This window comes from Dermacentor andersoni, chromosome 1, assembly GCF_023375885.2.
Source record: "Dermacentor andersoni chromosome 1, qqDerAnde1_hic_scaffold, whole genome shotgun sequence".
In the NCBI taxonomy this organism is placed as follows: domain Eukaryota; kingdom Metazoa; phylum Arthropoda; class Arachnida; order Ixodida; family Ixodidae; genus Dermacentor; species Dermacentor andersoni.
In genome coordinates, this window is record NC_092814.1 from 31,063,378 (window position 1) to 31,088,270 (window position 24,893).

General features: G+C 45.9%; 1 protein-coding gene and 1 long non-coding RNA gene across 4 annotated transcripts in view; both read right to left on the bottom strand.

Moving 5' to 3' along the window:
* The window catches only part of BI-1 (Bax Inhibitor-1), a 42,598-nt gene that overhangs the window by 17,550 nt on the left and 155 nt on the right, over positions 1 to 24,893 (bottom strand). For all 3 annotated transcript variants that reach the window (XM_050194240.3, XM_055061287.1, XM_050194241.3), the window contains exons 2-4: positions 13,891 to 13,999; positions 12,692 to 12,812; positions 10,178 to 10,324 (exon numbers count right to left, since the gene is read on the bottom strand). In XM_050194240.3, coding sequence (XP_050050197.1) covers positions 10,178 to 10,324; positions 12,692 to 12,812; positions 13,891 to 13,999 — 377 coding nt within the window. The remainder of the gene's footprint in view (positions 1 to 10,177; positions 10,325 to 12,691; positions 12,813 to 13,890; positions 14,000 to 24,893) is intronic.
* On the bottom strand, positions 14,007 to 24,870 carry LOC129380423 (uncharacterized). The gene is made up of 3 exons (XR_008608434.1): positions 20,469 to 24,870; positions 20,025 to 20,366; positions 14,007 to 19,561 (listed from the first exon to the last, which is right to left on the bottom strand). It is a non-coding gene; the product is annotated as an uncharacterized lncRNA (long non-coding RNA).

Here is a 24,893-nt window from a genome sequence, read left to right on the forward strand (position 1 = left end):
CGTGTTCGTTCTATAGCCACTTTCTGTAAAGTGCAGGAAACATACCAGAGACCTATCGCTCGGTTCCCACTTGCTTCCTTTTCCCGACACTCCTTGGCGAGAGATATTTTTTAGCCACGTTTCTCGACGCTCCAAGTGGCAGGGGAACTCGTGATATCTCACAGTCGGCTCCTTTTTGGCATTTGTGCCGCGGAGTGGCACACAACAGTTGTGCGGCATCGCGCCACATGAACGAGGCTGGCTACGGCACACACGCACACCGAAGAGCCTTAACAAAGCACAGCAAGCACAGGCAAACTTTCTCACACACACGCACGCGAAAAAACACGAGATTAGTGCATAGAGCACGAGGCAAACACATTCTGACGCGAGAACCAACGCTCTCTTAGCCCCGGCGCGAAGTCGCGAAAGCATCCCCGACCAGTGGCGCCCTCACCAAGAAAAGTGGTCGCAACTGTAAACTCGGCCGAGACGCGCCCGCCTATTGTCCGCGGCGCGACGTAGCTGGCCGCACCTTGCTTTGCATCGAGCGGCCGTGCTACTACTCACTGATCAGTGGATTGTTTGCCACCAAGTTGAAGGAAGTCAAGACTGCCTGGCACGGCCCTCAAATTCGGACAGCTGGAGGACACCTCAAAGCCGGCGGGAATCTGCACGGCAAGGATTACAGTTCATGACCGGACCTACTTTGCAACGTTCGTTGTCCTCCAACAGTGCTCGTGAGACAATTCTCGGCATGGACTTCCTGAACCAACACGGCGCAATCATCGACCTGAAGTCCAAGTCGATAACGCTGTCAGAAGATACCGCTGGAGAGCTGTTGTAGTCACCACACTTTAAGTGTCCTCGAAGATCAAGTGAGAATCCCGGCTCGCTCCAGCATAGTTATTTTCGTTTGCACCGAAACACCCGCAGACGTAGAAGGTGTCATCAAGGGCGACACCCATCTTCTGCTCAACCATGAAATTTGCATCGCAAGAGGGATTGCTCGACTGCATGGAGGGAAAGCGAAAGTGATGCTGACAAACTTCAGCCAGGAGTTCAAGCACATCAACGTGGGCACGATGATCGCGCACATCGAGGAAATTATGGAAACCGGCAATGTGTTTGTCATCTCGGATTTTGCTGCATCTACCCCGACGACCATAGTTCCAGAACCAGACTTCGACATAAATCCAAGTCTCCCCATGAGTAAGCAGCAACAGCTTAGAGGTCTTCTCCAGCAATACAAAGACTGTTTTTCGAAGTCATTGAGGATTCAACAAACACCAGTTGCAAAGCACTGCATAATAACTGAAGAGTGCGCTCGACCACACCGCCAGAGCCCTTACCAAATTTCCACATGAGAACATGAAGCTATAAGGCAACAAGCAGACGAAATGCTGCACGACGACATCATCTAGCAGTCGAAAAGCCTGTGGGCATCTTCTGTTGTCTTGGTGAAGAAAAAGGATGGAACCCTACGTTTCTTCGTCGATTATCGTTGGCTGAACAAGGATGTATACCTCCTCCCACTGATAGACGAAGCATTGGATCAGCTCTGCGACGCTAAGTACTTCGCGTCGATGGATCTCAAGATTGGCTACTGGCAAATAGAAGTCAACGAGAGGGATTGTGAAAAGACCGGCTTCATCATGCCAGAAAGCCTTTACGAGTTCAAGGTCATGCCATTCGGACTGTGCTCAGAGCCTACAATGTTCCAGCATGTGATGGACACGGTGTTAACAGGACTGAAGTGGCAGACCCGTCTTGTTTACTTGGATGACGTCACCGTCTTTGCCGGAAATTTCAACGATCACATTAGACAGCTTGCAACAGTACTACAGGCCACCAAGTCATCAGGGCTCACTCTCAAGCCAGAAAAGTGCTGCTTCGCTTATGATGAGCTTCTGTTCCTGGGCCACGTCATCAGCCAATCTGGAGTCCGACCCGCAGAAGACAGCTGCCATCACAAAGTTTCAGCTGCCTATCGACAAGAAGGCAGTGCGTAGATTCCTTGGCATGTTTGCCTGTCACAAAGTGCATGTGCCAGTCTTTCTTGACATGGCCGCCATTGCCGCCACAGCCACACTGTTGCTTATGGCGGTGGGGAGGGAAGCTCTCCATTGTCCCAGAGCTCACCGGACCGGTTGGTCACGTGGGATGCCAGAGCATGACAAAAGACAAAGTTGCCACGGATAAGCCCCATGTTCCAACCTGCTCTCAAAACTTTCCGCCGGACTTATTAATCAAGTGTTCATTTTTGTATGGAGGTTTAAACTGCACAAAAAGACGAGGACAAGCGAAAGAAACACGCAACGCACCACGAGCGCAGTTCTTTTTTTTTCATTTCTGTCGGGTATTTCTTAATATTTCGAGAGTTGTAAATTTCCATGTGATGGGCTTTGCATCGTGTATTGAGCCAGAGTTTTTGTTTGTTACCTGCATGCCTTCCGCAAAGCTTTGCACTGTCTGCTTTTAGTTTGCCTGTTCTTTTTATATCACGTCACTGGCATGATTTTATGAAACTGAGTGTTTGTTTTTACATGGCTTCCTGTCTCGTGTATCTGGTCCACCGTCGATCAGGCGTGGACCTTATCGCCAGTCAGCAGCCGAACCTTCCATGTTATCCCCTCAGTTTCAAGTTGGTGGTAAAGTAACCACCAATTTTTAACCCTTTCAGGGTGATTTTTTTCGCCATATGCGACTGCCCAGTGTCAATCTCTTTTATTGCAGATGCCAATTCTTCTGAGGGACCTATTTCGAAAAAAATTTACTGTTATTTTTTAGGGTGACCGTAAAGTGAGAAAAAAAAATATATTGCGTTGGTATATGTACTCTTTATTCATAAAGAACAACAATAAAAAAAGGGGGTCTGTTCTTAAAGTAGTAGGACTCATTTTTGTTAAATTTTATTGATGAGAATAGTACAAATGATTAGAATTTTTCAGAGTAGCACCCTTCCGCATCTACACACTGCTGCCAACGAGTTTTTCAGTTTTCGTACGCCTCCAGGAATGCCTGGACCGGAATGCTGTTTAGATCCCTCGCCACGGCCTGTTGAACCGCCTCAACCGATTTGTGATGCTTCCCCTTGAGTGTCAATTTTATTCTCGCGAATAGAAAAAATTCTGGCAGGGCCAAGTCAGGGCTGAGGTAGCGTTGCCACCTTGTGCTGGGCAAGATACTCCATGAAGCGGAACGCGGTGTGGCTCGGCGCGTTGTCGTGGTGCAGCCGCCAATTGTTGGCGATGGCTGGGCAGACAATGCGTTTTCGCAGCCTTTTGAGGACTTCCACTTAAAAAACTGCATTAACTGTTTGTCCGGGTGGCACGAACTCTTTGTGGATGACTCCATGTCGATCAAGAAAGCAAATGAGCATGGACTTTTGCTTGGATTTGCTCATTTATGCTTTCCTGGGGCGTGGGGAAGAAGGGGTGTGCCATTCTGAGCTCTGCCGCTTGCTCTCCGGGTCGTAATCAAACACCCACGTCTCGTCACCGGTCACTACCTTGTCCAAAAGTCTGGGTTCTCATTCATCCTGGCAGATCACTTTCCAGTTGGCCTTTTGCTCCTCTGACAGCACTCGCGGCACGAACTTCGCGCACAATTTCCTCATGGCTTAGTTTTCTGTCACGATCTCAAAAACTTGGGTTTGAGGAATGCTCAAGTCATCAGCAATCATTCTGATACTCATTCTACGATCACTGTTCATTAAATTTTTCACTCGCGACACATTTTCGTTGGTCTTCCTGGTCGAAGGGCGTCTGGAGCAGTCGTCATCTTCCACTCTTTCCCTACCTGCTCGCAACAGCTTGTGCCACTCAAAAACACCTGATTTACTCATGGCAGCATCACCGTAGGCCTCCTTAATCATGTCGTGAGTCTGTTTGCCCGTTTTACCAAGCCTTACACAAAATTTGATCGTGTATCGCTGATCCAGTAAGCGCTCCATGATTCTCCGTGACGAGGCGTTTCGAGAGGGGTTCACAGTACAAGCGACCTGCTCTCTTTAACGGCCAAGAGCCGACTACCGATTTTTCCCAGCATTCCCAATATCCCCCTTCACCGATCCTGCGCGCGCAGACCGCCTCTCGTCCGCCCAGGAAAAAACCAGTCCTACTACTTTCAGAACAGACCCTGTAGTTCCAAGCCTTAGAATATGCACACACGAGAATATTTCGCAAGCCTCAAATGTTCCTGCTCTTACACTAATATTGACGTCCATAGCCTAATCGAACTGCGTAGGCGAGCACACCCAAGAAAACTATGTGGTTGTGTGCCCGTCAAAAAAGCAAAACGTGCGACAAACATCTGCTAATCTTCATCTTATCGCCAATTAGAGGCAATTAGATATCGCAAGTCTCCACCCGCCCCCAAAAAAGAAGAGGAAACGCATGCACGGCGGCATCCTTCCTATGCTCACCCATGTGAGCACTAAACGAGCGAGAATCAGGCAGCCGCCCTTTGAGCGATTAGTAACGAGATAGCGATCAGTTTTGCGAGCGCAAGAAGCCGAAATCGCCTGCGGAACAAAACCCAAGCCGCCGCCCACCTGCGCCCCCATGCGTGAGCGATAGTATGTAGACACGCCGGAGCAAACTAGCTCTAAAACAAACCATGCAGCGAAAACCGAGAGAGGGAGGCGCGAGAAGAAAGTTCCCTGTATTCCCACATAATGGCAGCACATGCCAGGAAAGAATAAAATTAGGAAATTGCGAGCCTTTTAAACATACAGATGGCGCCGTAAATATACAGCATCGACCATTTTGGACTTGTTTGCGGCGCCGTACATTTACGTCATTGACCCTGAAAGGGTTAACTGTGCCTACCGCAGGGACTTTGTCAAGGACTTTTCAGACACCACTGAGCCACCGACACATCTAACTAAATGTGATGTCGAGTTCAAGTGGGAAATGCCGCAGGCTGATGCATTTCAAGAACTCAAACGACGCATGCAGTCACCACCGCTACTTGCGCACTTCGACGAGAACACCAGCACAGAAATCCACACAGATGCCAGTAGTTTAGGCGCCATCCTAGCCCAGAGGAAAGACGGATTTGAACAGGTGATAGCTTACACTAGCTGGTCACTATCAAAAGTGGAAGGCAATTCTACAACCGAAAAGGAATGCCTCGCCATCATTTGTGCTATGGCAAAATTACGCCCTTACCAATATGCCAGGCCGTTCAAAGTTGTCAGTGACCATGATGCATTGTGTTGGCTAGCGAAGTTAAAGGACCCTTCAGGACGCCTGGCACAGTGGAGCCTTAGACTGCAATTATATGACATCACTGCAATCTGCAAGTCCGGACGAAAACACTGATGCAGACTGCCTGTCTCACGCTCCCATGGACCCGCCGACCTAAGACGAGCACGCCTTTTTAGGTACAATAAGTGCAGACGACTTTGCCGAGCAGCAGCGAGCGGACCCGAAGCTCAGAAGCCTTGCTGAGTACTTACTTGCAAGGCAAGACTGACTTTGTCCCGAAGGTATTTAGGCACGGATTAGCTGTATTTCTAAAAAACAACATCCTGGTAAAGAACTTTCTGCCAGCTCATGCAAACTACCTTCTCGTTGTGCCCGCAGCACTTTTGTCGGAAGTCCTGCATGCCCTGCATGATAATAAGACAGCCGGGCATTTCCGGTTTTCCCGTGCACTCGCAAAAATAAAAGAGAAGTACTATTAGTCGTGCCTGACCGCCTATGTAGCCCATTACGGCAAGACATGTCGAGACTGCCAGAGACACAAGACACCACCGACAAGGCCAGCGGGATTACTGCAGCCAAACGAGCCTCCTTGCCGATTGTTTCAGCAGATCCGGATGGATTTGTTGGGGCCTTAACATCTGGAAGCAGGTGGATTGTTGTGGCTACCGACTACCTTATCCGCTACGCCGAAATGGAAGCTCTGCCTAAAGGTAGTGTGGCTGAAGTTGCTAGATTCTTCGTCGAGAACATCCTGTTGCGACATGGTGCCCCAAAAGTCATCACCGACAGAGGAATTGCCTTCACTGCAGAGCTTACCCACACCATTTTGCAATACAGCCAGACAAGCCACAGCAGGACAACTGCCTACCACCCGCAAACGAATGGTCTTATGGAGCGGCTGACCAAGACCCTGGCCGACATACTTGCAATGTACGTCGACATCGCAACACAAGTTGTGGGATGCTGTCCTGCCATACGTAACTTTCACTTACAACATGGCGGTGCAAGGAACAATGCAGATCACGCTGTTCGAGTGTGTTTACAGCAGGAATCCGACAATGACTCTTGATGCCATGCTGTTGCACGCCACCGACGAAGAGAATCTCGACGTCGCCGCCTATCTCGAGCGTGCTGAAGAAGCCCGACAGCTCGCCTGCCTGCATGTCAAGAACCAGCAGAGGACAGACAGCCAACACTATAATCTTCGATGACAGGACATTGTGTTTGGGTCTGGATTCCAATACACTGACGAGGACTTAGTGAGAAACTATTATGCCACTATTTCGAACTATCCAAGATAATCTGATGCATTGGAGCACTGGACTATGAGGTCATGCCAGACTGCATTTTGCAATCACAGCGGTGCTGCACATGACCTAAAGTCATCCACGCGGTGTGCCTTAAGCCTTTCTGCACCTGCTGACGAACTTAGGGACTTAGTTTCTTTGTTATTGTTCTTTTTATTATGCGTGGTTTTGTTTTTGCTTTCGTGTTTGTAGCATCGAGACGATGCTTTTTAAGGGGGGACACGGGTTGGGCGACCAAAAATCGCGAACTCAATTTTTTTTATTGCATTTTTCGAATGTACAGCTATTACTGCATCTAGATTGTTAATTTCATACCGATAACATCAGTATTTTAGCCACAGTGACGCCTTATACGACATGTACTAGCTGAATTTCGGGCGGAACTTGCGCTGAAACGGCATATTTTCCGAAAAGCGCGGCTGCTCTTCCACGTGTGCTAGCGCGGACATCTTGGTCTCATTTGAAAGAGGCGACTTTTCCCTTCAAATTCCCGCCAGAACGGGCCCCATTCAGCCATTGGCCACTTAGAAAATGCGCGGCAAAAAAAGGTACTAGAACGCCCTCCTATTCGTCACTTGGTGCACGTGACTTGAGCTTGTCTCCCGATTGGCGGAACTGCATGGCCATCGTCTGCTCCGCGCTTGGAGCCGCGCACTGAGGTGCGCCACCTTGCCCCAGTGTCAACGTGATGTCTGAAACAGAGCGCAAATTTCGAACGCGGCACAAGTTTGGTGCGCAAAAAGTGCGACAGACGCTCATCGAAAACTTCAAAAAACGCTGCTCAACACTGCAAAACACTCAGGACGCCACAACCTCAGCGACCGATGCCGAAATCGTCGATGCAGCAATGGCAGGCCTAACAACCGCATCGGCTGCTGCAGATACTGTGACAAGTCCGCCTGCCGTGGACCTTTCGACCAGCGCTCGCGTACGGCAAGTTACGATCTACCGGCAACCCTCCAAGCGGGAGGAGGAGGAAGCGAAAGCCAAAGCAAAGCTATCGGAGTTGTCTTCCGCTCCAGCGACGGAGAGGAAACGCGAGTTTGTGGGTGACGGTACCGACGATGCACTTCACCCGCCTGTTTGGACTATGTTTAAGATTGTGGATTTGAGTACCGTGAACACTTTATTAACATTTGCGAACTGCAACATCTGCAGTGGTGCCTTAGAAGTCATCCGAGACGAGCAGGAATACGGACTCGCTGTGAAGCTGCGTATTATGTGCGCAAACTGTGGAGAGATTGCGTCGGTGTGAAGCTCGCCGCGCGTTCACAGTGCTGAACGAATGAAACCCTTTGCTGTGAACGTTTTGGCTACACGTGCCATGCAGGCAACGGGGAACCGACAGACCGTGTTCAATGACGTTCGTCTCGTTGATGGGCATCGGCCGTCAGGCTTTTCACACGAAAACGTGCCAGAGCTACATGAAGACGAAGTTGACGCCAGCGGCCGATCGCGCAGCACGTAATCTGACGAGCGACTGCGCGCGGTCGGTTCGCGAACTTTACGCCGAACTGAACGTGGGTCATACTGGGAACATCGTTGTGTGCAAGGCCAAAGGCCTCAAAGGCCATAATGAAAGAACTATGTCTAAATCCGAGCGAGCAAAGTCGCACCCTCATGGCCGAGAAAGATAGGCGTCGAATGGCAGCATCAGCCAAGAAGTGCAAAGCATGAGAAAATTTGCGCCAGTCCCTCAAAAAGCGGCACACAGGAGCTGGAAGTGAGCAGGACTACATGCCTGGTGCCTACTGAGCTGTTCCAGCTGTAAATTTGTAAATAAAGTAGGGTTTTACACACTTTCTCACTTTTCTCAAAACATGTTTTTGGGTCACTTCACTAGACTGTCGGAGTGATATCTCATGATCTAGAACAGCTAGAGCACTAATTCTTTCTTTAGCAGAAAGCCTAATCTACATATTACAAAGTGCTGAGAGCAGAATTTCAAATTTGTGCGTATGTATATTTCCATTTTATGAATTTTCTTTTGGTGTGGTAGCCTTAGGTCAAGGAAAGAATTTTGATCACCTGCAGAATGGCTAATTATAATTTTATTTGAAGACATCTTGCAGCATTGCAGCTATTGCACATTATAGTATCTAGCTATGCAATAATATTCGCTTTCTGCTGAGCAGTTTTTTTCCATTGTCTCCGGAAACAATAGAGTGGCAGCACTGTCAATCTCCTGAACTAATGAACCTACAAGAAAAATTATTGCATATTTGAAATCAGCACGAAAAACTAAGTAAGCATGTGTATATTCATCAGATTTGGCCATACGATGCAGGAAATAATCTCCACAACCCATGTCCCCCCTTAAGAGGGGCGTATTGACACACGACACATGTGCTTGCTTATCGGGCGATCTCATTTCACCATCTAACAAATGTTACCGCACAGCGTAGGACGCGCCCACATGTATCAGACGTTTCTCGAATGTTATCGATGGTTCTATCTGCTGTCTTGTCACCGAACCTTGTGTAATCTAATTGCATGTATGTGCGATGCAAATTGTATAGTACTTTCTGGAGGACATGCGGGCAACAGCTATTACTCTGGAACCTTTGATGGCCCATGTATAAAAGCTGATGCGCTTGACCCACTGATCAGATTTCGACAATCGCCGACTGTGTGCACCGCTATCATTTGAATGTAGTCCGTTTTTGAGGGAACAGGTCTGCCCAATAAGACTAGTTTCGTCATTCACAGTTTTGCTGCCTTTTTCACAGTCACTACTACATGACAATATTAATGCAGCTTGTTTCACATGTCCATTTACTGGGTATTTGACCTAAGTATTATTGATCTAACTGCATTGTAAGTGAATGGTTCTTGCGTTTTAGGTGTCTTGCATGCAACATAATATACAATATACAAGGCGGTTTAGAAAATGTGTTTTAGAAAAGGCATCAACAAATTTTTAGAAACAAACCTCTCGAGGTTTAACTTCCCACAGTGAGGTGAAAATACCACAATCAGATGGCTGACAAAACACCTGGTACATGTCATATGGAATGACCAAGGTATAGTCAGAGGTGGTCTCAGTAAAATTTTTGTAGCCAGTGGGTGATAACCTGCCGTTCAATACCTTACTATGAATGAAGTGGTACTTGTATAGCATAGGGGAAAATCTAAAGAATTGCCTCTTCACAAGAAAAGCCTCTAGTGAAAAAGGTCAAATAGCAGCTGGAGGAAATGCAGAAAGTGTGACACAATGACTACTACTTGTGCAGAATTCAGTAGCCACCACAAAGTACACATAATTTAAAAGTGGTACAAACGCTACCACACACATCTTGCAAGTCAAAGGATGACACTTGGCACACATTACATTAAGGTTGGTGGGAAACACTTGAAGGTCAATTCGATACTGAAGTCTGTCTCAATATGCCAGAGCTGGCTTCATCATCATTACCCTGACATGACAGCTAAATTTGCCAACGTCGTGTAGCATATGTCATGATGTATGGATCTCCAAAACTCGTTTGTAGAAACTATTAGTAAGGCATTTAAGGCACTGATGCTTGCCACATATTTGCCACTCTGATGCATTCTGATGCTTGCCACATAAGAAAGCCTGTACCTTCACTTAATAAAAAAACAAAGGAGAAGTCGAAAATGTCATGTCACTACTTCCTTAACAGCAATACTGGAATACAAGATCCAATGATCACTTACCGCCAATGTAGATCCAACGGCAATGGTCAGTGTACAAAGCACTCAGAGAGAAGCAAGTGAAGACTGCACATGTAGCCAGAAATGCAGTAGAGATGATAGATGGGTCGACAGACACCACAATATCCAGAAGGGGGCCCATGCCCAAACCTTTAAAAAGGAGGTGAAAAGAGCCTCTGTTTGAGAGATGTTCTTCTGGCTGTGCATACAGAAAGTGTTCAGGAATACAAAAGTTTATATTACAAGAAATACATTTTCATTAAGCCATTAATGAAATTTCTATGCATCAGCTTTGCTTTACTGGTTATCTTCTAACCCAATAGTCAATGTAACATTCTAATTGCTCTAACATTGAGAAACAATTATAGTGGGTTATACTGATACCAGTTCAATACAATTCTGAGCAAATGCTCATTTCAACATGTTGCTGAGGTCCCAAGTGAAGAGAATGTAGGAGTGTTCATGTACTGTGCACTCAAAGCGCAGCATGCAATCATTCTTCCATTATGCCCCCAGCAGAATGTGGCCACTGTGGCTGGGACTCAAATCCACTACATCATGCTCGGCAGCAGAACATACCCGCTCTCTGCAAACACTGCGTGCTCTAAGCAAGCGATTTTTTTTTCTTGCAGAGTATGTTTGGAATTTTTACAAATCTTGTGAAATCCACAAGCAATTAGTCTCGGGAACCACTTTCACTGTAAGCAACACTTCATACCAGTGCATCCAATGTCCTTTCATTTAGCAAATTTAGCAAACTTAATCTTTGACAGTGGTATGAGAGCAGGTATCAAAGAGGCCACAAATAAAATTTCATTTACAGTAATGAAAAGTTGAGCATGCTTCAGCCTACTTAAGCAGTGTGAGAGCATTGGCCACCTCTTGCTCTGCAATACATGTTCTCTTCTGCTTCAGCTAAGTTTCTTTGCATTCCATATGTTACAAGAGCCATGTAAAGAGAGGACACAAGGGGAGACAACGCACAGAAAAGCATGATCCGACAATGAGGCACGCCTTAGTGGGAGACTCCAGATTAATTTTGACCGCCTGGGATTCTTTGAAGTGCACTTAAACCTAATTATATGAGAATTCTTACATTTCGCCCACATTGAAATGCAGACGCTGTGGCCGAGATGGAACACGCGACTGTGTGCCCAGCTGCGCACATAGCCACTGAACTACTGAAGTGGGTGCCCAAAGAAGAAGCAGCAAAAGAAACAAAACTAGTTTCAAGGCCGGCCTCAGACTAGCCTGCTGCCTCCTGCTTCTGTGCACACCTGCACCCTGGTATGTGCTGGTAGCTCTTCTCAAGGCACACAACACAGGCTTGCTATCTTCAAAGTGCATTTTTAGTCTCAACAGTCACTGGTATGTTGCGAGGTGTGACAGATTTGTGTAAGCCAGCTGCACAGGCTTTTAAGCCAATAATAATAATAATATTTGGGGTTTTACGTGCCAAAACCACTTTCTGATTATGAGGCACGCCGTAGTGGAGGACTCCGGAAATTTTGACCACCTGGGGTTCTTTAACGTGCACCTAAATCTAAGCACACGGGTGTGCTTTTAAGCCAAGTTAATACCACATTTCTATGCCTACAAGCAGCTATCACAGATGACTCCTTTGTTACCTTCGGCTATTCACACTAGTCTTCTGCTTTGGAACAGCTGGATCCTCAGCCACTCTCGGTCTGAGCTGTAGGCAGTGTCTCAGTCAAACATGCTTCAGACATGACAGCGTCAGGAACAAAGATTTGCACAGTTTACACGATTAGTGTGACTACAGTACCATCATTTATATTTCAAATTTCACAAAAAGGCCAATGCTCAGCACATAGAAGTGCAACACAATTAGATTGTCTTAATGTTATCATACACAACACCATAATAAGCACATGCTGCCTCTCCGCAAAACTGTAATAGACACGCCGTAAGAACAACCTAAAAGCATACCATCATTGCACACTGCCCTGGAGCATAGAAGTGAACTTGCACAAAATTACGCTTTTAAAGCGCTCTACCTTGCCAATGCATGGCCAATGCTAAGTGCTGTGGTGTCACCCAATAGGTAGAAACCAAATCACTTTCGCGGATCTTGTAGGCCAAATAAGTTCAAAACAAACAGCTGATCTCACTAATGACAATATGTTGCTGATATTTTGTCCACTGCATAAAATAAGACTAAGTGAAGCTTTATTTCAACATCCATTTATTTCTGTCCAAACAGAAAGTAAGCAGAAGGGCAAATTCAGATGAAAGCAGGCAATCTGGATGCTACTACCATGTTACACTACCACAACGGCCACTGTGTAAGCTGTTGGCAGACGTCATAGCACGGCCAGATCTTGCAGCTGACCATATTCTCTAGCTGAAACTGATTGCTTGGACGGAACCAGCTGACCATATCGAGAGTGCTTTATTTCAACCAGGCGAACATGGGAAATTTCAGAGCACTCAGGTGTAGTTGAAAATGATTAGCTGAAGATGCTGCTTCAATTTCTAACATGTAACCCTTCATACCTGTGGTGAAGGCAAAGCCAACGAGGATGGCCAGACGCACATGCTGGTTCTTGCCATTGTCTGGGACTGCAAAGAGAGCCACCAGGAGGCCAAGGGACAGCAAGGTCGTCAGGAAGTTGCCCTGGAAATAGAAGTAGACCCTGGTACTCACTGAATGCATTTAGTCTTCGACTTCCTTGAACAGTGCACACTAGGGGAAGGTGGAGGAAATGTGCCCCCCTCCTGGAAAATTCAAAGGGAAAGGAGGAGGAGGGAGAGCTCTGGCCCTGCTGATTCATATGAATCAACTCACTTGAACAATACTCACGATATTCACGATAAGTGAAATACATTAAGTGCTTGGCCAGCACACCTGTCATGCACACTTCTGGCTACCTGCTAATGACGTCCTACTTTAACGTTTTCAGCATATAAGATACCTCCTTGGCAAGAAACATGGTATTAAGAGGAAGCATTAGCTAAGGGTCAACTCCGATTTCCTAATTCAAATATGCGTAAAATGGAGAAATACTTCCATAAGACAACAGCTGGATCGATTCAAATTAAATTTGTTTTATTTGAGAGAAGGTTTAATTCCAGCAACTCTAGGAAGCAACACTGATTTAGAAGCTCATAATAAAAATTGCCACAAATCAGCAAGTGCTAAAGAAATTGCAGCTTCTTTACACATGCATAAATGCACCAAAAGCATATCACGGTTAACTGCATCTGTTGGAGCACTTAAAGTGGTCAAATGTGAGTTTTTGTGTAATTGTTAAAATACTGAAAATGGTTTTGCAAAGTTCCTACTCGCATATCAGTGGTATGCTTGAGAATGGTGCACAATACACCAATTCTGTCCGCTTCATATCTCTTAATGGGTAAAATTTACGGAATTGTGATATCAATATTTATTACTGGGTTAGCGTTCAAAACTTGGTACTTTAGTTCTTTTGTGCAATTTTGCAATGTTCAATTTCTTTTAATCGACAGCCTAAATAAAAAATCTGCTTCCTACTGTTGCCAGATTTGAACTTTTGCTTTTACATACAACATGCCTTATCAGGTACGGTGTAGTGGATGCTGAGAAAAACAGGTTTCTCCGTCCCCATGCTTTCTGTTAAACATCTCTATATGCTTTGAAGCACTATAGTAATAATGTGCTTAAATAGAGCAAGGATTTTTGTCTACACAAGAACACAAATTAGCAAGTTCCTTGCCTGCAGGAATTCTGTGAACAGGTGAACATATCCACCGGCTGCAGCTGCCAGGGTAGAAATAGCCAGGCAGCTGTACACATTCTTGAGATGGTCACGTACTGGCTTCTCCCTATATATGGAAACAAGGTTGCACACAATTACCCAAAAGCTTTGAGAATGACTAATTACAGCAGCTGCATCATACATGATTAACGCAGTAGATGATTCTGGAAGCACAACTGTAGCACAGCGTAAATAACTCACTGCCATGAAAATACCTCAGTGGCTATTGTTCCAATAGAGATGACACCTTTTCCACAAAATAATAATTGAAAAAAAAAAAAAAAAAAAGCTGGCACCAAAAAAGGAGGGGTATGAGAGGAGGTGGTTTCTTCTTTTTGTGATAAATATTGTTTGCAAAAATGCAAACAAAATAATAATGAAGTGGTGAAACGCCGAGTACAACTTTGCATGACTAATTTATCAACAAGCTTCATATAAAATTTCATGCACTTCAATAATCCTTATGCTATTGTTGTTGCAAGTTATTTCCTTCACAATGTACATTAATTACTAGACTGCAAACAATCCTTAAACAATTGAACAATAAGCCTTGGCAGCGACGTGTATATGCTTAAAGAAATTCTGGAAAGCTTGAGAAATTAGGAATGCATTAGCTTGGCAACAATTCATTTGTCTGCTGGGTATGAACGCCTGACAGAACGCTTGCAATGCAGCTTATGTTTATTTTGGGTGAACCGGAAAATAGCACGTCAGTGTGGGGACCAACCCAGCAGCCAGCACTGCGAGGGAAAAAGCAGTTTTGTTGTAGGGAAAACCAGCTAGGTGGCAATCCTGTTGCAGGATGCAGTGCATACAAGCAGTCTGAGAAAATTGCCAAGATGGAACAATGTAACAATCAAGATTATGTGCTGTGCTAAAAAGACCAGCTGTAGCAGGTGTGTCAACAAGAACCTAGATACAGATCAAGCAGTGCATTAAATAAATAAAAAAAAAAGAAGCAAGCTCACATTGCATATAATTTTTCGCATGGAGCACATGCGAATGTGACCTGGCTACGCAACACAATACACTTCTTATGCAGGCTAATAAAAGCTGGCGCTGATCCTGAATGCCCTGCATTGTATGGACAATAAAACGAGCTGCAACAGAGATTGATGGACCAACAATAATGCTGGCAAGTTAGGCTAGGAAAATACTTGCAGCATCAAATTATGCAGATAATGAAGCTGCATTTCCTAGATGTAGATGGCAAACAATAACGATCTGACTGATTCGAACAATGCAATACAGTGAGCACATTGTCTGTGTGAGATCAAAAAATAAAATTTAAATACATACCGATAAATTTCAAAATCTGACACAATTCCATCACATGTTCAAACCAAATAAAGGCTGCTGATTTACAAGATATCTGTTTGCTTTGCCATGTGCATGACTTGCTGCATTAGTCTCAAGTATCTCCCTTCATGTAAATTCGACAGCCTTACTAATGTGAATGGAGCTTCTTATATTGTAAATGTATGTGTGTGCTTTAAAATTTGCTACCAGGGTTTAATGACTGTTTATCTTCTGTAGGAGCTACCATGTGCCCTATTTTTTTGATAGTATGTAAAGCAAAATCTGACCCTTATCAGAAAGGAAAAACACCCTATATGCTCATGCAGCGTGCAAAATCTTAAAACCAGAACAAGTGCTGTACTGTAAATACTACAACCTTCCAAAATTCTGCGGCACTACGAAATAAAATTAACAGACGCTCCGGCACATAATCCAAGGTCGGTATAACGTAATGCTATTCCGTTCTGTTTCTATTCGAAAATGGCTGACACCGCTCGCTCATTGGTCAAATTTTTTGAAGCCGCGCCCATTTTTCCTGCCTGTCAAGCGACGTCAGGAATGCTCAAAAACTGCCACGTCAAAGTGACGTTTACCGTCACTTTGACCGGTGAGTGCCCCGTTCCGTTTGGAATAGAAAAAAATGGTGGCCTTCTTGATTGCGTTGGCGGCGGCGGCTCATCAGCCCGGGCGCGGGAGGAGGGAGCCCGAGGATGCGTTTGACATGCCAGACGATCAGTTTCGGCGGCACTTTCGCCTGAAGAAACTGTGGTGGCTGTGCGACGAAGTGGCAGAGGAACTCGGAGGCGTGAGAAAAACGGCGCTGTCGGTGGAGCGACAAGTGCGTTGCGATTCTTCGCAACGGGCAGCTTTCAAGCCTCGGTAGGGAGCGAGGAGACGATCAGCGTGACCCAGCCTGCGGTCAGCAAGTGTGTGCGACGCGTGGCGGAGGCAATCGTCCATGCCGGAGCCCGCAACAAGTGGGTCCATTTCCCGAGGACGTCGGAGGAGAAGGCGGCTGTGAAGGAAGGGTTCCTTCGACGTGGCTCCATTCCCGGCGTCATCGGATGCGTGGACGGCAGCCTTATAGCCATCATCACACCGAAGGGCGAGCAGAAGGCGGCATTCATGTGCCGCAAAGGCTACTACGCCCTCAACACAATGTTCGTAAGTATCTTAATTTTTGTCTAATTTGCCCGTCATAGCAACGCGTGGCTTATGCTGTGCGCGCTCTCGTCAGATCTGGGACGCAGGCATGCGGATCCTCGCCGTCGACGCTCTGCGACCGGGGTCAGACCACGACGCCCATGTCTGGAGAACTACGTGGTTGCGTCGTCGGTTCCTGGAGGGGCATATTGCCAAGGCTGGCGAACACCTCCTCGGTGAGCAGAGGGAAAATTTTGTACAGTTGCAATTCTGGCAGCATGCAGCAAAGCGTGCTCGCGCCGTAGGAGAATATTGAAGCCCGAACCCCTTATGTTATAGTCAGGTTATTAAGTATAGGCGAGATGTAGAAATTTTCCAATGGTATCTGCACGAAACAAAGTGACAACACACCTGCGCTGTACTTTAAACAAAATTTTAATGTGAGTGTACAGTGCATGCGTTGTCACATTCTTTTTTACACTGATAGTCAGTTGTGAATGAAGACTACACAAAGAGCTGCCTTGATGCAAATAGGGATGCTACTATGTCCCAGCTATTGTTATCTGTGATCACAGCTGCGTCAGGTGCTCAGCCTGTATATTCCTTTATTGCAGCCTTTCTGTAGTAGGTGCATATTACATGACCCATGCTTCGCCTACTGAACTTTGTGCAGATCTCGTACCATGTTTTATGATCCTGCAGATGACAGTGGCTACCCCCTGGAACCATGGCTCCCTGACCCCAGTCACAGGCCCATACACACTGCAGAAGGCAGGTACAACACTGCACATGCTGCCATGCAGTCCGTAGTGGAGCGGTGTATTGGGCTTCTGAAGAGCCGCTTTCGCTGCCTTCAGCGGTACCGCGCCGTCCACTACGAACCAGACAGTGCTGCCAACATCGTTGCAGCATGTGCAGTGTTGCACAACTTGTGTCTTGACGAAGGTGGCATGTTGGATGATGTTAGTGATGACAGCAGCAGCAGAAGTAGTGACGATGAAAGCGGCAACCCCTGCCCACAGAGAGTTCCCCGAGTGAGGGCAGCACGCATAATGTACTTGAAAGGCTGCGCTGCCTGGGATAATGTTATTAGCTCCTTCGGCACGACACGGCAGCAGCAGCAATAAACACGTGCCTGACACTGCAGGCAGATGTTTATTACTGCTGTCTACACACCTAATAGAGAGCAGGAACCAATGTGAAGAAATGTGTGCAATTAGTGGATAGCGTGTGGTTTTTTTATCGAATCTGCTCAATCATAACCAGCGTTTTCACGTGTCCTCTGCCAGTGAGCTGTCACTACCGGAGATGATTGCATCATTCCACTGTGACACTACATGAGAGCCTTTCATGTAGTACCTGTGGATAGAACACTGTGTTCATCAGCAGAATGTTGTAGCCACTTCTCTGGGCAGCTGGGGTTTGCCAAATGATTTGCTGCTGCTGCTGTTGCTTCTGTCATCACAGACACTGTCACCGCCATCTGCACTGTGCATGGGAGCATATTGGTCTTTGTCTCCTCGCTTCCTATTTGGGCTGCTGCCAAGCACAACACTTATTGCTCAACCACGTGTACTGTTCTCACGCACCTTGTAGGCCCTGCGCTGTTTTGCCACACAGCCACCGCACAGTTCCTTGACATAAGGCCAAGTTATGCCGAAAACGATCCCCTGGCATGTCAAGCACATTATTCTCCCTTGGGAGAGCGTACATACGTAAATAGTTCTGAAATTGAAGGTACACAAATTGTAAATATTCATTTCAAGTGCCACTTGCATTGTTTAAAATCATTTATTTATATCTGCATTGTAAATAAAACCATGTGATCCATCTTCAATGCCATCTTTCATCAAAGCAAATGACAGACAAGTACACAGAGCATGACTTCATGGCGCCAAAATAGCCGTGTGATGTTCACTACATGGGGCCCAGTACACTACCAATGGGTCGTTGGCAGATGTTAAATTGCATAAATATGACACGAGCATAATGATGTTTTTTTGAACTCGCGCACAACCATTTATCTTCATCCAGCAACTTAACAGCAAGAAAGATGTCTATTATGTAGTGAGCATGTTTGTAGCACGAAATAGTTTCTTTTCAATGACTAGTGCCGTAATAAGATCGCAATATAAAAAAGCCATCACGTGCTTTTAAGGAACGACAAGTGAGAAAATGCTTGGCACTTCAACGGTATTTCATATAACAGCTGCAAGAGCAGCCTGGCAGCGAATGTCAAAATAGTGGCCACATCGATGGTTCCATTATGTATGTCACAAACTGTGCTCAACTACAATGGGGACTAGATTGTACTGCTATCATAGGTAAGGACACCTGGAATATCACAATAACTATCGCAAGTAACAGGCGCTTGGTGTTAAAAAAAATTCCAATTCGGCCACTTTGCATTGCGTAGGCACAAAAGGTTTGACATTGCAAACATGACATACATATGGCATGAAAATTCATTTCCAGTTATCACAGCATTGTAGTTAAGGTGCACCTGTATGTGTGCGAGACAATGTCGAAGTTGCTGTAAAAGTGATTGCATAGTGTATATCTTCCTTGGAAAAAAGGTGTGCATTGAAACATCAGTAATAGCAAAACAAAAGTGAACAACACCTAACGGAAATATGGCAAAAATTCTACATATAATTTATAATGTCTCATTTGGGCAAACTTACACTGCAAGTGAAAACACACATGAAGAGAAATTACCTTGAAAAAGAAAAATATGATTAGGGACAGAAATGTAGGGAAAACAGTCACATCATCCTTTAGTGCTACATACAAAAAAAAAAAAAAAAAACATGCATTCGTGTTTCAAGTGACATCACAGCACTATCAGTTTTCGCTGCCATGGTCGCACATAATTTCACAAGACTGGCTACAACTCGGCACAACAGCTTTCGAGGACGTATGGGCATCACCACCAAATGCTGCAGCGGTGATTTGAACGGAAAAATAGACAACACTTGTACCTACTAGTACTAAAGGATGATATGGGGGGGGGGAGGGGAGAGGGAACTGTCCCTCATGGCTGAGGCTGCTCGCAGAGGCGAGCCAGGAGCTGGCACAGTGTTGTCACGATGAGGCCAGTGGCCTCTCTCAAACCATGCATCTCTGCTGCCAGCTGCTGCTGCACCACCCGGGTCGCCCTCAGTTCCTCCACCAGCTGCTGATGATGCTGCGAAACAAATTCGCTTACTTCAGCTGCAGGTTATGCAATGTAAATGTTTGATTCGCACTGTTTGCAAGTGCTACAGGTTCGGCAAGGTTACTCTTGAGGGCAGCGAGATCATTTACATATGACATGAGAAATGGCCGTGCAAACGTATATGGTCTGTTATGTTTAGAACATGTGAAACGTAGCAAATCCTGCCCAGCTGCCTCTGCCTGTCAGAAGACAGTATTCGCGACTAGTTGAATTATTAAACAAAAGATGATCGTGCTGTGGTGATACATGCAACCATGGAAATGTTTTGTAAGTTGCTATGCGTTAAAGAACACCTCAAAGGAGATGTATAAACGTGCATGAGCCAATGCGCCAAATGACTACAGATGCCTCTCATGTGTAATATGGTTGTGATGTACATTACCATGCGCACTAATCACCTCTTTAAAAAATGACCTGGCCAAGTTGTACGTACCTGCCTATTTTGCTGCAGCAGCAGCTGGTGGAAACTGACGGCCTCTGCGTTCGCTGCCTCAGCCAGCTGCCCCTGCCGCGCATACTCAGCGGCTGCCCTGCAGGCCGCATCCTCCAGCGGCTGTTGGCGGGTTGGCGGAGTATCTGTACCGCCCGCACGGGGGAATGTATCACTGCGCAGCAGTGCGTGGCAAAAAAAAAAAAGAAATGAGCCTCCGTTACAGACCACCTTCGATTTAAATCAGGACCTACATTCGGAGATAGTTGCGATCGTTCATAGAAAACGTTTACTTACCAGCTATCTGTTGAGATGCCTTCCAACCTTCATCAATTCTTCAGTATCCTATGCAAATAAAAGCAAAAGTGAACACCATGCGATCACCGCAGATGTTCAGATGCTACTGCTCAGTCATTAAGCACAAGAAAGAATGATGTGTTTACTCACCGAGCACTACGCTTTCACAGTCTTCATGATGTTCACAGCTTCCAAAATTCTTCTGGGGCTAAAGTACATCTCGTACGCCGAGATTTCATCTAATCAGGCAGCGTTACGGGCAAAAATGCACCAAGTGCGGCCCACAGAACCGATTAGCTGTTTTCACGCAGCCGCCATCTTACGTGTGCGTAGCGAAATGGATTGGATGCGGAATTGGCGCATGTGTGGCTATGACTAGAAAAATTAAAATATTTGTGTTTACTTTCAAGCGCGCTTCAACTTATCTTGCGTCAAAAGATTACAAAACAATTACTCTCAGCGACATACAATTGTTCTTTTATTAGGCGTTAATATCTAAATGTTAGTTGCTATACGGTCCCTTTGCAAGTAAAAAACAAGCAAAACATGCTTCCGGCAACGATGGAGGCTGCTGACTGGGCAGATTGAAAAACGTCGCAGGTTCCCGCCCCCGTACGCAGAAACAGTCGCGTCATTTTGACGTCCGGAGTTTGGAATACCTTTTGTTTGGAATAGAGTTACGTTATCGCGCCCCAACTTTACACAATTCAGGTACTGATAGCAGGCTGCACTACGCTATGTCCTTGCCCCCCAATAAAACCTCAATGTTTTTCTTCTCTCTCAACTACTGGAAAATGCAGACAGATATACTGTATAGCATTGACTTATTAATCAGGGGCCGTATTCAGTAGCGGTTCGCTTTGGAACCGGTTTGGTCTGGCTGTTGCCATTGGTCGGCGCTTCGTTGTCGTCATCCCTGGTGGGCAGGACGAAAAATTTTGTTGACGTCACACAGGTTGGGAATCATCTGGAAAGGAACCGGTTCCCTGCTACAAGAGGAACCGCGGAGAAGTGGTTCGCTCGAGGGTCGCGCGCGGTGGCGAGCATTATGTCGAGGGTTGCTAGGGCAACCGTGGCTGTCGGCTAGTCTCGCGCCAGCTGACGAGCCGGCACCTAGACTAGACGAGACAGAGACGGCAATGGCGGCTCCTTTGGTTGTCCTGCTGGCCAGCACCGAAAGACTACGCGTTCGGCATGGCCGAAGAAGAGTTTCGAAGGCATTTTAGGCTCTCCAAAGACAGTGCGACGTCTTTGCGATGAGCTGGAAAAACATCTCGGACCTCAAAGATTTCGTGGTGTCGACACTACGATGAAAGTGCTGTGCGCGCTGCAGTTTTTTGCCACCGGGCGCTTTCAACAGTGCGTCGGGAATGAAGAAGCGATTGCACTGTCGCAGCCTTCGGTCAGCCAGATCATTACAGCCGTCGCCAAGGCCATTACGGTTGTGGGCAAAGAAAAAGGATGGGTTAGATTCCCATCCACGGCGCAACAGAAAGCTGCCGTCAGCTGCTGGCCCAACACACATGACGCCTTTGCTAGGTAAGGGTGCTCCTCGACAAATGAAACGAGTATTTCGCACTGCCTCGCTGAAACATGAGGACCCAGCCGCCTGTCCTTGCGCGACGACATCATTTCGGTTTCGGCGCACGAAGAAGTCCAAAACGTAAACAATGCGAGGCAAGTTTGCACAACGTATGGCACACCACCTAGCGACTAAATAAGAAAACACATATAAAATTACAACTCCCAGTAGCCGTCTGCGCCGCAAGCTCACATTTATTACTGAAAATTATATTTGCAAGTGTTCTATACAAACCAATGTTTTTTTATCAAACCAGCAACATCCTTCAATTGCTATACCAGCCCCCAAGTACAAACAAAAATAAAGATGTGATCTTCCAGCAGACCGCCGCTCATTGATTGGTTCCCCTCACACCGCCCCGTTCCACTCTTTCTCCGAGTGATGTAATCCAGACGTAACAGCCAGACCGAACCGGTTCTGAAGCGAACCGCTACAGAATACGGCCCCAGAATCGTCATCTGTGGGTTGGCCGCAATCCCAGAAGCAGTCCATGCCTGGTTAGCTTCTGGATGGCTTTTCCATCACAGAAAGAAGAAAGGACAAATACAAGCATACACTTATCTACATGTTTATGGCACACTAGGAAAAATTATATACGGACATTACACATGTCCTGCAAGTTAAATCCAGATCGGGTGTTGTCTCCCCAATACTGAATGTGTCGTATTAAAATTTTGGATTCTTGCAGAGAGGTTCTCAAACTCGGCAATATAGTAAACACTTGATAGCAGTTGTCATGATATTCGTATGATGCAAGACTTGTAAATGGCTGACGCAATCTGCTTGGGCTTATCCAAATGTGCACAGAGCAAATGATAGTGACTGCTGGGTTCACCGATTGACCTCATGGCCAAATGTACTTGGCAGTCAGGATAAAACTCAATAGGGTTTGGCACTTTTAAGGCCACTACAGTGGACAGATTACAGTCATCCCCCTAAATTTGAAGTAGCATATTAGTCACAATGTTCATGTCTTCATGCCTAAACTCACGCCTTGACTCTTTGGCTAAGCAGGGATGAAAAGAAGTCATTGTGTTCAATATATTTGCTTCAACGATTCGTGGCATTCTTGTTGAGTCCATATGTGGGACAATTAGCTATATCAATAAGCCGATGTTCAAAGTCAGTGTCTGTCACAAGTTTCCATGACAAACAACTCTTCACTTTGCTAATGGTCCTACAACACGGCAGCAATGACATCAAGATTAGCTGTTATTAGTGAAGGCCACATGCCGCCACTCCCGAGTGACACACCCAGTACTGGGCAATAAATAGACTGCTTGCACACGAAATCAAGGACACAATCTAATCACTTAACCATTCAAAATCTTCACTGTGCAGCAGTAGATAGGTCGAAAGAAGCAGACTGGATCAATGTGCAGCCTTTCACTGTGCTAGTGGCTTGCCTCCATGACTGCCACAATGACGTCAGTGCAAGCCATCCATATTCCACATCACTTATTTATATATTACTGCAAGCTTGTCCAGTGGATTCAGGTGCACAGCTTGCAAGAGCATAACTTCTGAGGTACTTATTTTTGAATTACAACAGCTATCTAAAAAGCAAAACAAGGTCAAATGTCACCTTCACCAATGGGACTAATAATGTAATTCTCTCCCCCCCCCCCCCCTCTGTTTTAACATGTAATGAACTAATAGTACAGCATGAGGGCATATTTAAAATAACCATAATACACAGAACAACTTATGTAAGATTTATTTTATGCATCCTGCATTAAAGTTTGCAGGCTACGGGAAATAAGTAACAGCAGCCCACTGGCTCAGGGTGGAACACATGACTTTAATGGCTACAGCACTAAGTAGCAGCAGCACTGGCGCCGCTAGTATTACCTTAACCTAAAAAAAAAAAAAAATAGAGAAAACCACAGAACTGATGCGCAGAAACTATCTGGGCTGTGACGATAACAGTTAACGTACCAGGATTAGAAAGGCTATCTACGTCAGCCCATTTTTGATGTTTCTGCTGCACGACCTCGTCCCAATTCAATGAGAAACAAGGCCATGTCGGTTTTTGCAGCTGCCAACCTACACTCAAAAAGTTAAAAGCAGCGGTTTTACGACGCTTGCAGACTACAATAAAAACGGACACCGTCTTACCGTGATAATCAAGTTTAAGATTATTAATCACGCACGTAACAGCAACAGACAAGAAAATTAATAATGGCCCAAAAATGTTATTTTCCCCTGCGTTTTCGAACAACCGAACCATCACAGACAAGGCATTTTGTAAGCTCCAATACAGTAAGGCGCTTTAGTCATGGCTACCCTCTTTGCAAAAATTCGAGAACAAGCCTTTCCTTCAAACGTAAGTACATTTCCCGGAAAGTCTGGGGCCTTGCAGGCAGCAACCTTGCAGCTCGTGTTTTCCGCCGCCATTAGAGGAAATACCAATTTTTAACTCATGAATCTAATCGTTTGCCCACTAGGCTGGCGCGTAAAGTTTATCTACGCGGTTTTAAGGCGATCAAAATGTCAGTTAAAGTGAAAGAAGAACCGAGCACGCTTCAGAAGACCAACGTCGGATGCTTGCGAATTCGCTCGCGAACTACCTACCTCATGATCAGAACTATCCACAGGCAAATTAAAGAAAAGAAAACGCCCTAAGATAAGAGGTAGAATGAACTGCAAGGCCGGAACAGCTAGATACAGATGTGGTCTTTAGAACTGCTGACAAGGGCTATAATTGCGGTTAGGAGGTGTAACCCAACGTTTATGAGGGGTACAAATGGCCGCTCGAATCCCAAGCACGACCTATTCTCAAGTAGCGAGTCGAAATGGCGCACAACCACCATCGCGCGACAAACATCACTACAATAAACAGACAAACGCCCAGCGGAAAAACAATGTCGCTGATAAACAAGCCGCTACGGGAAAAAAGTACTAGACTTCATAACCGACACCTCATACGTCTGCGATGCTCGAAAAATATCGTAAGCGTGGCCCTTACATATTCGCAAAATCAGAGCTTGCAC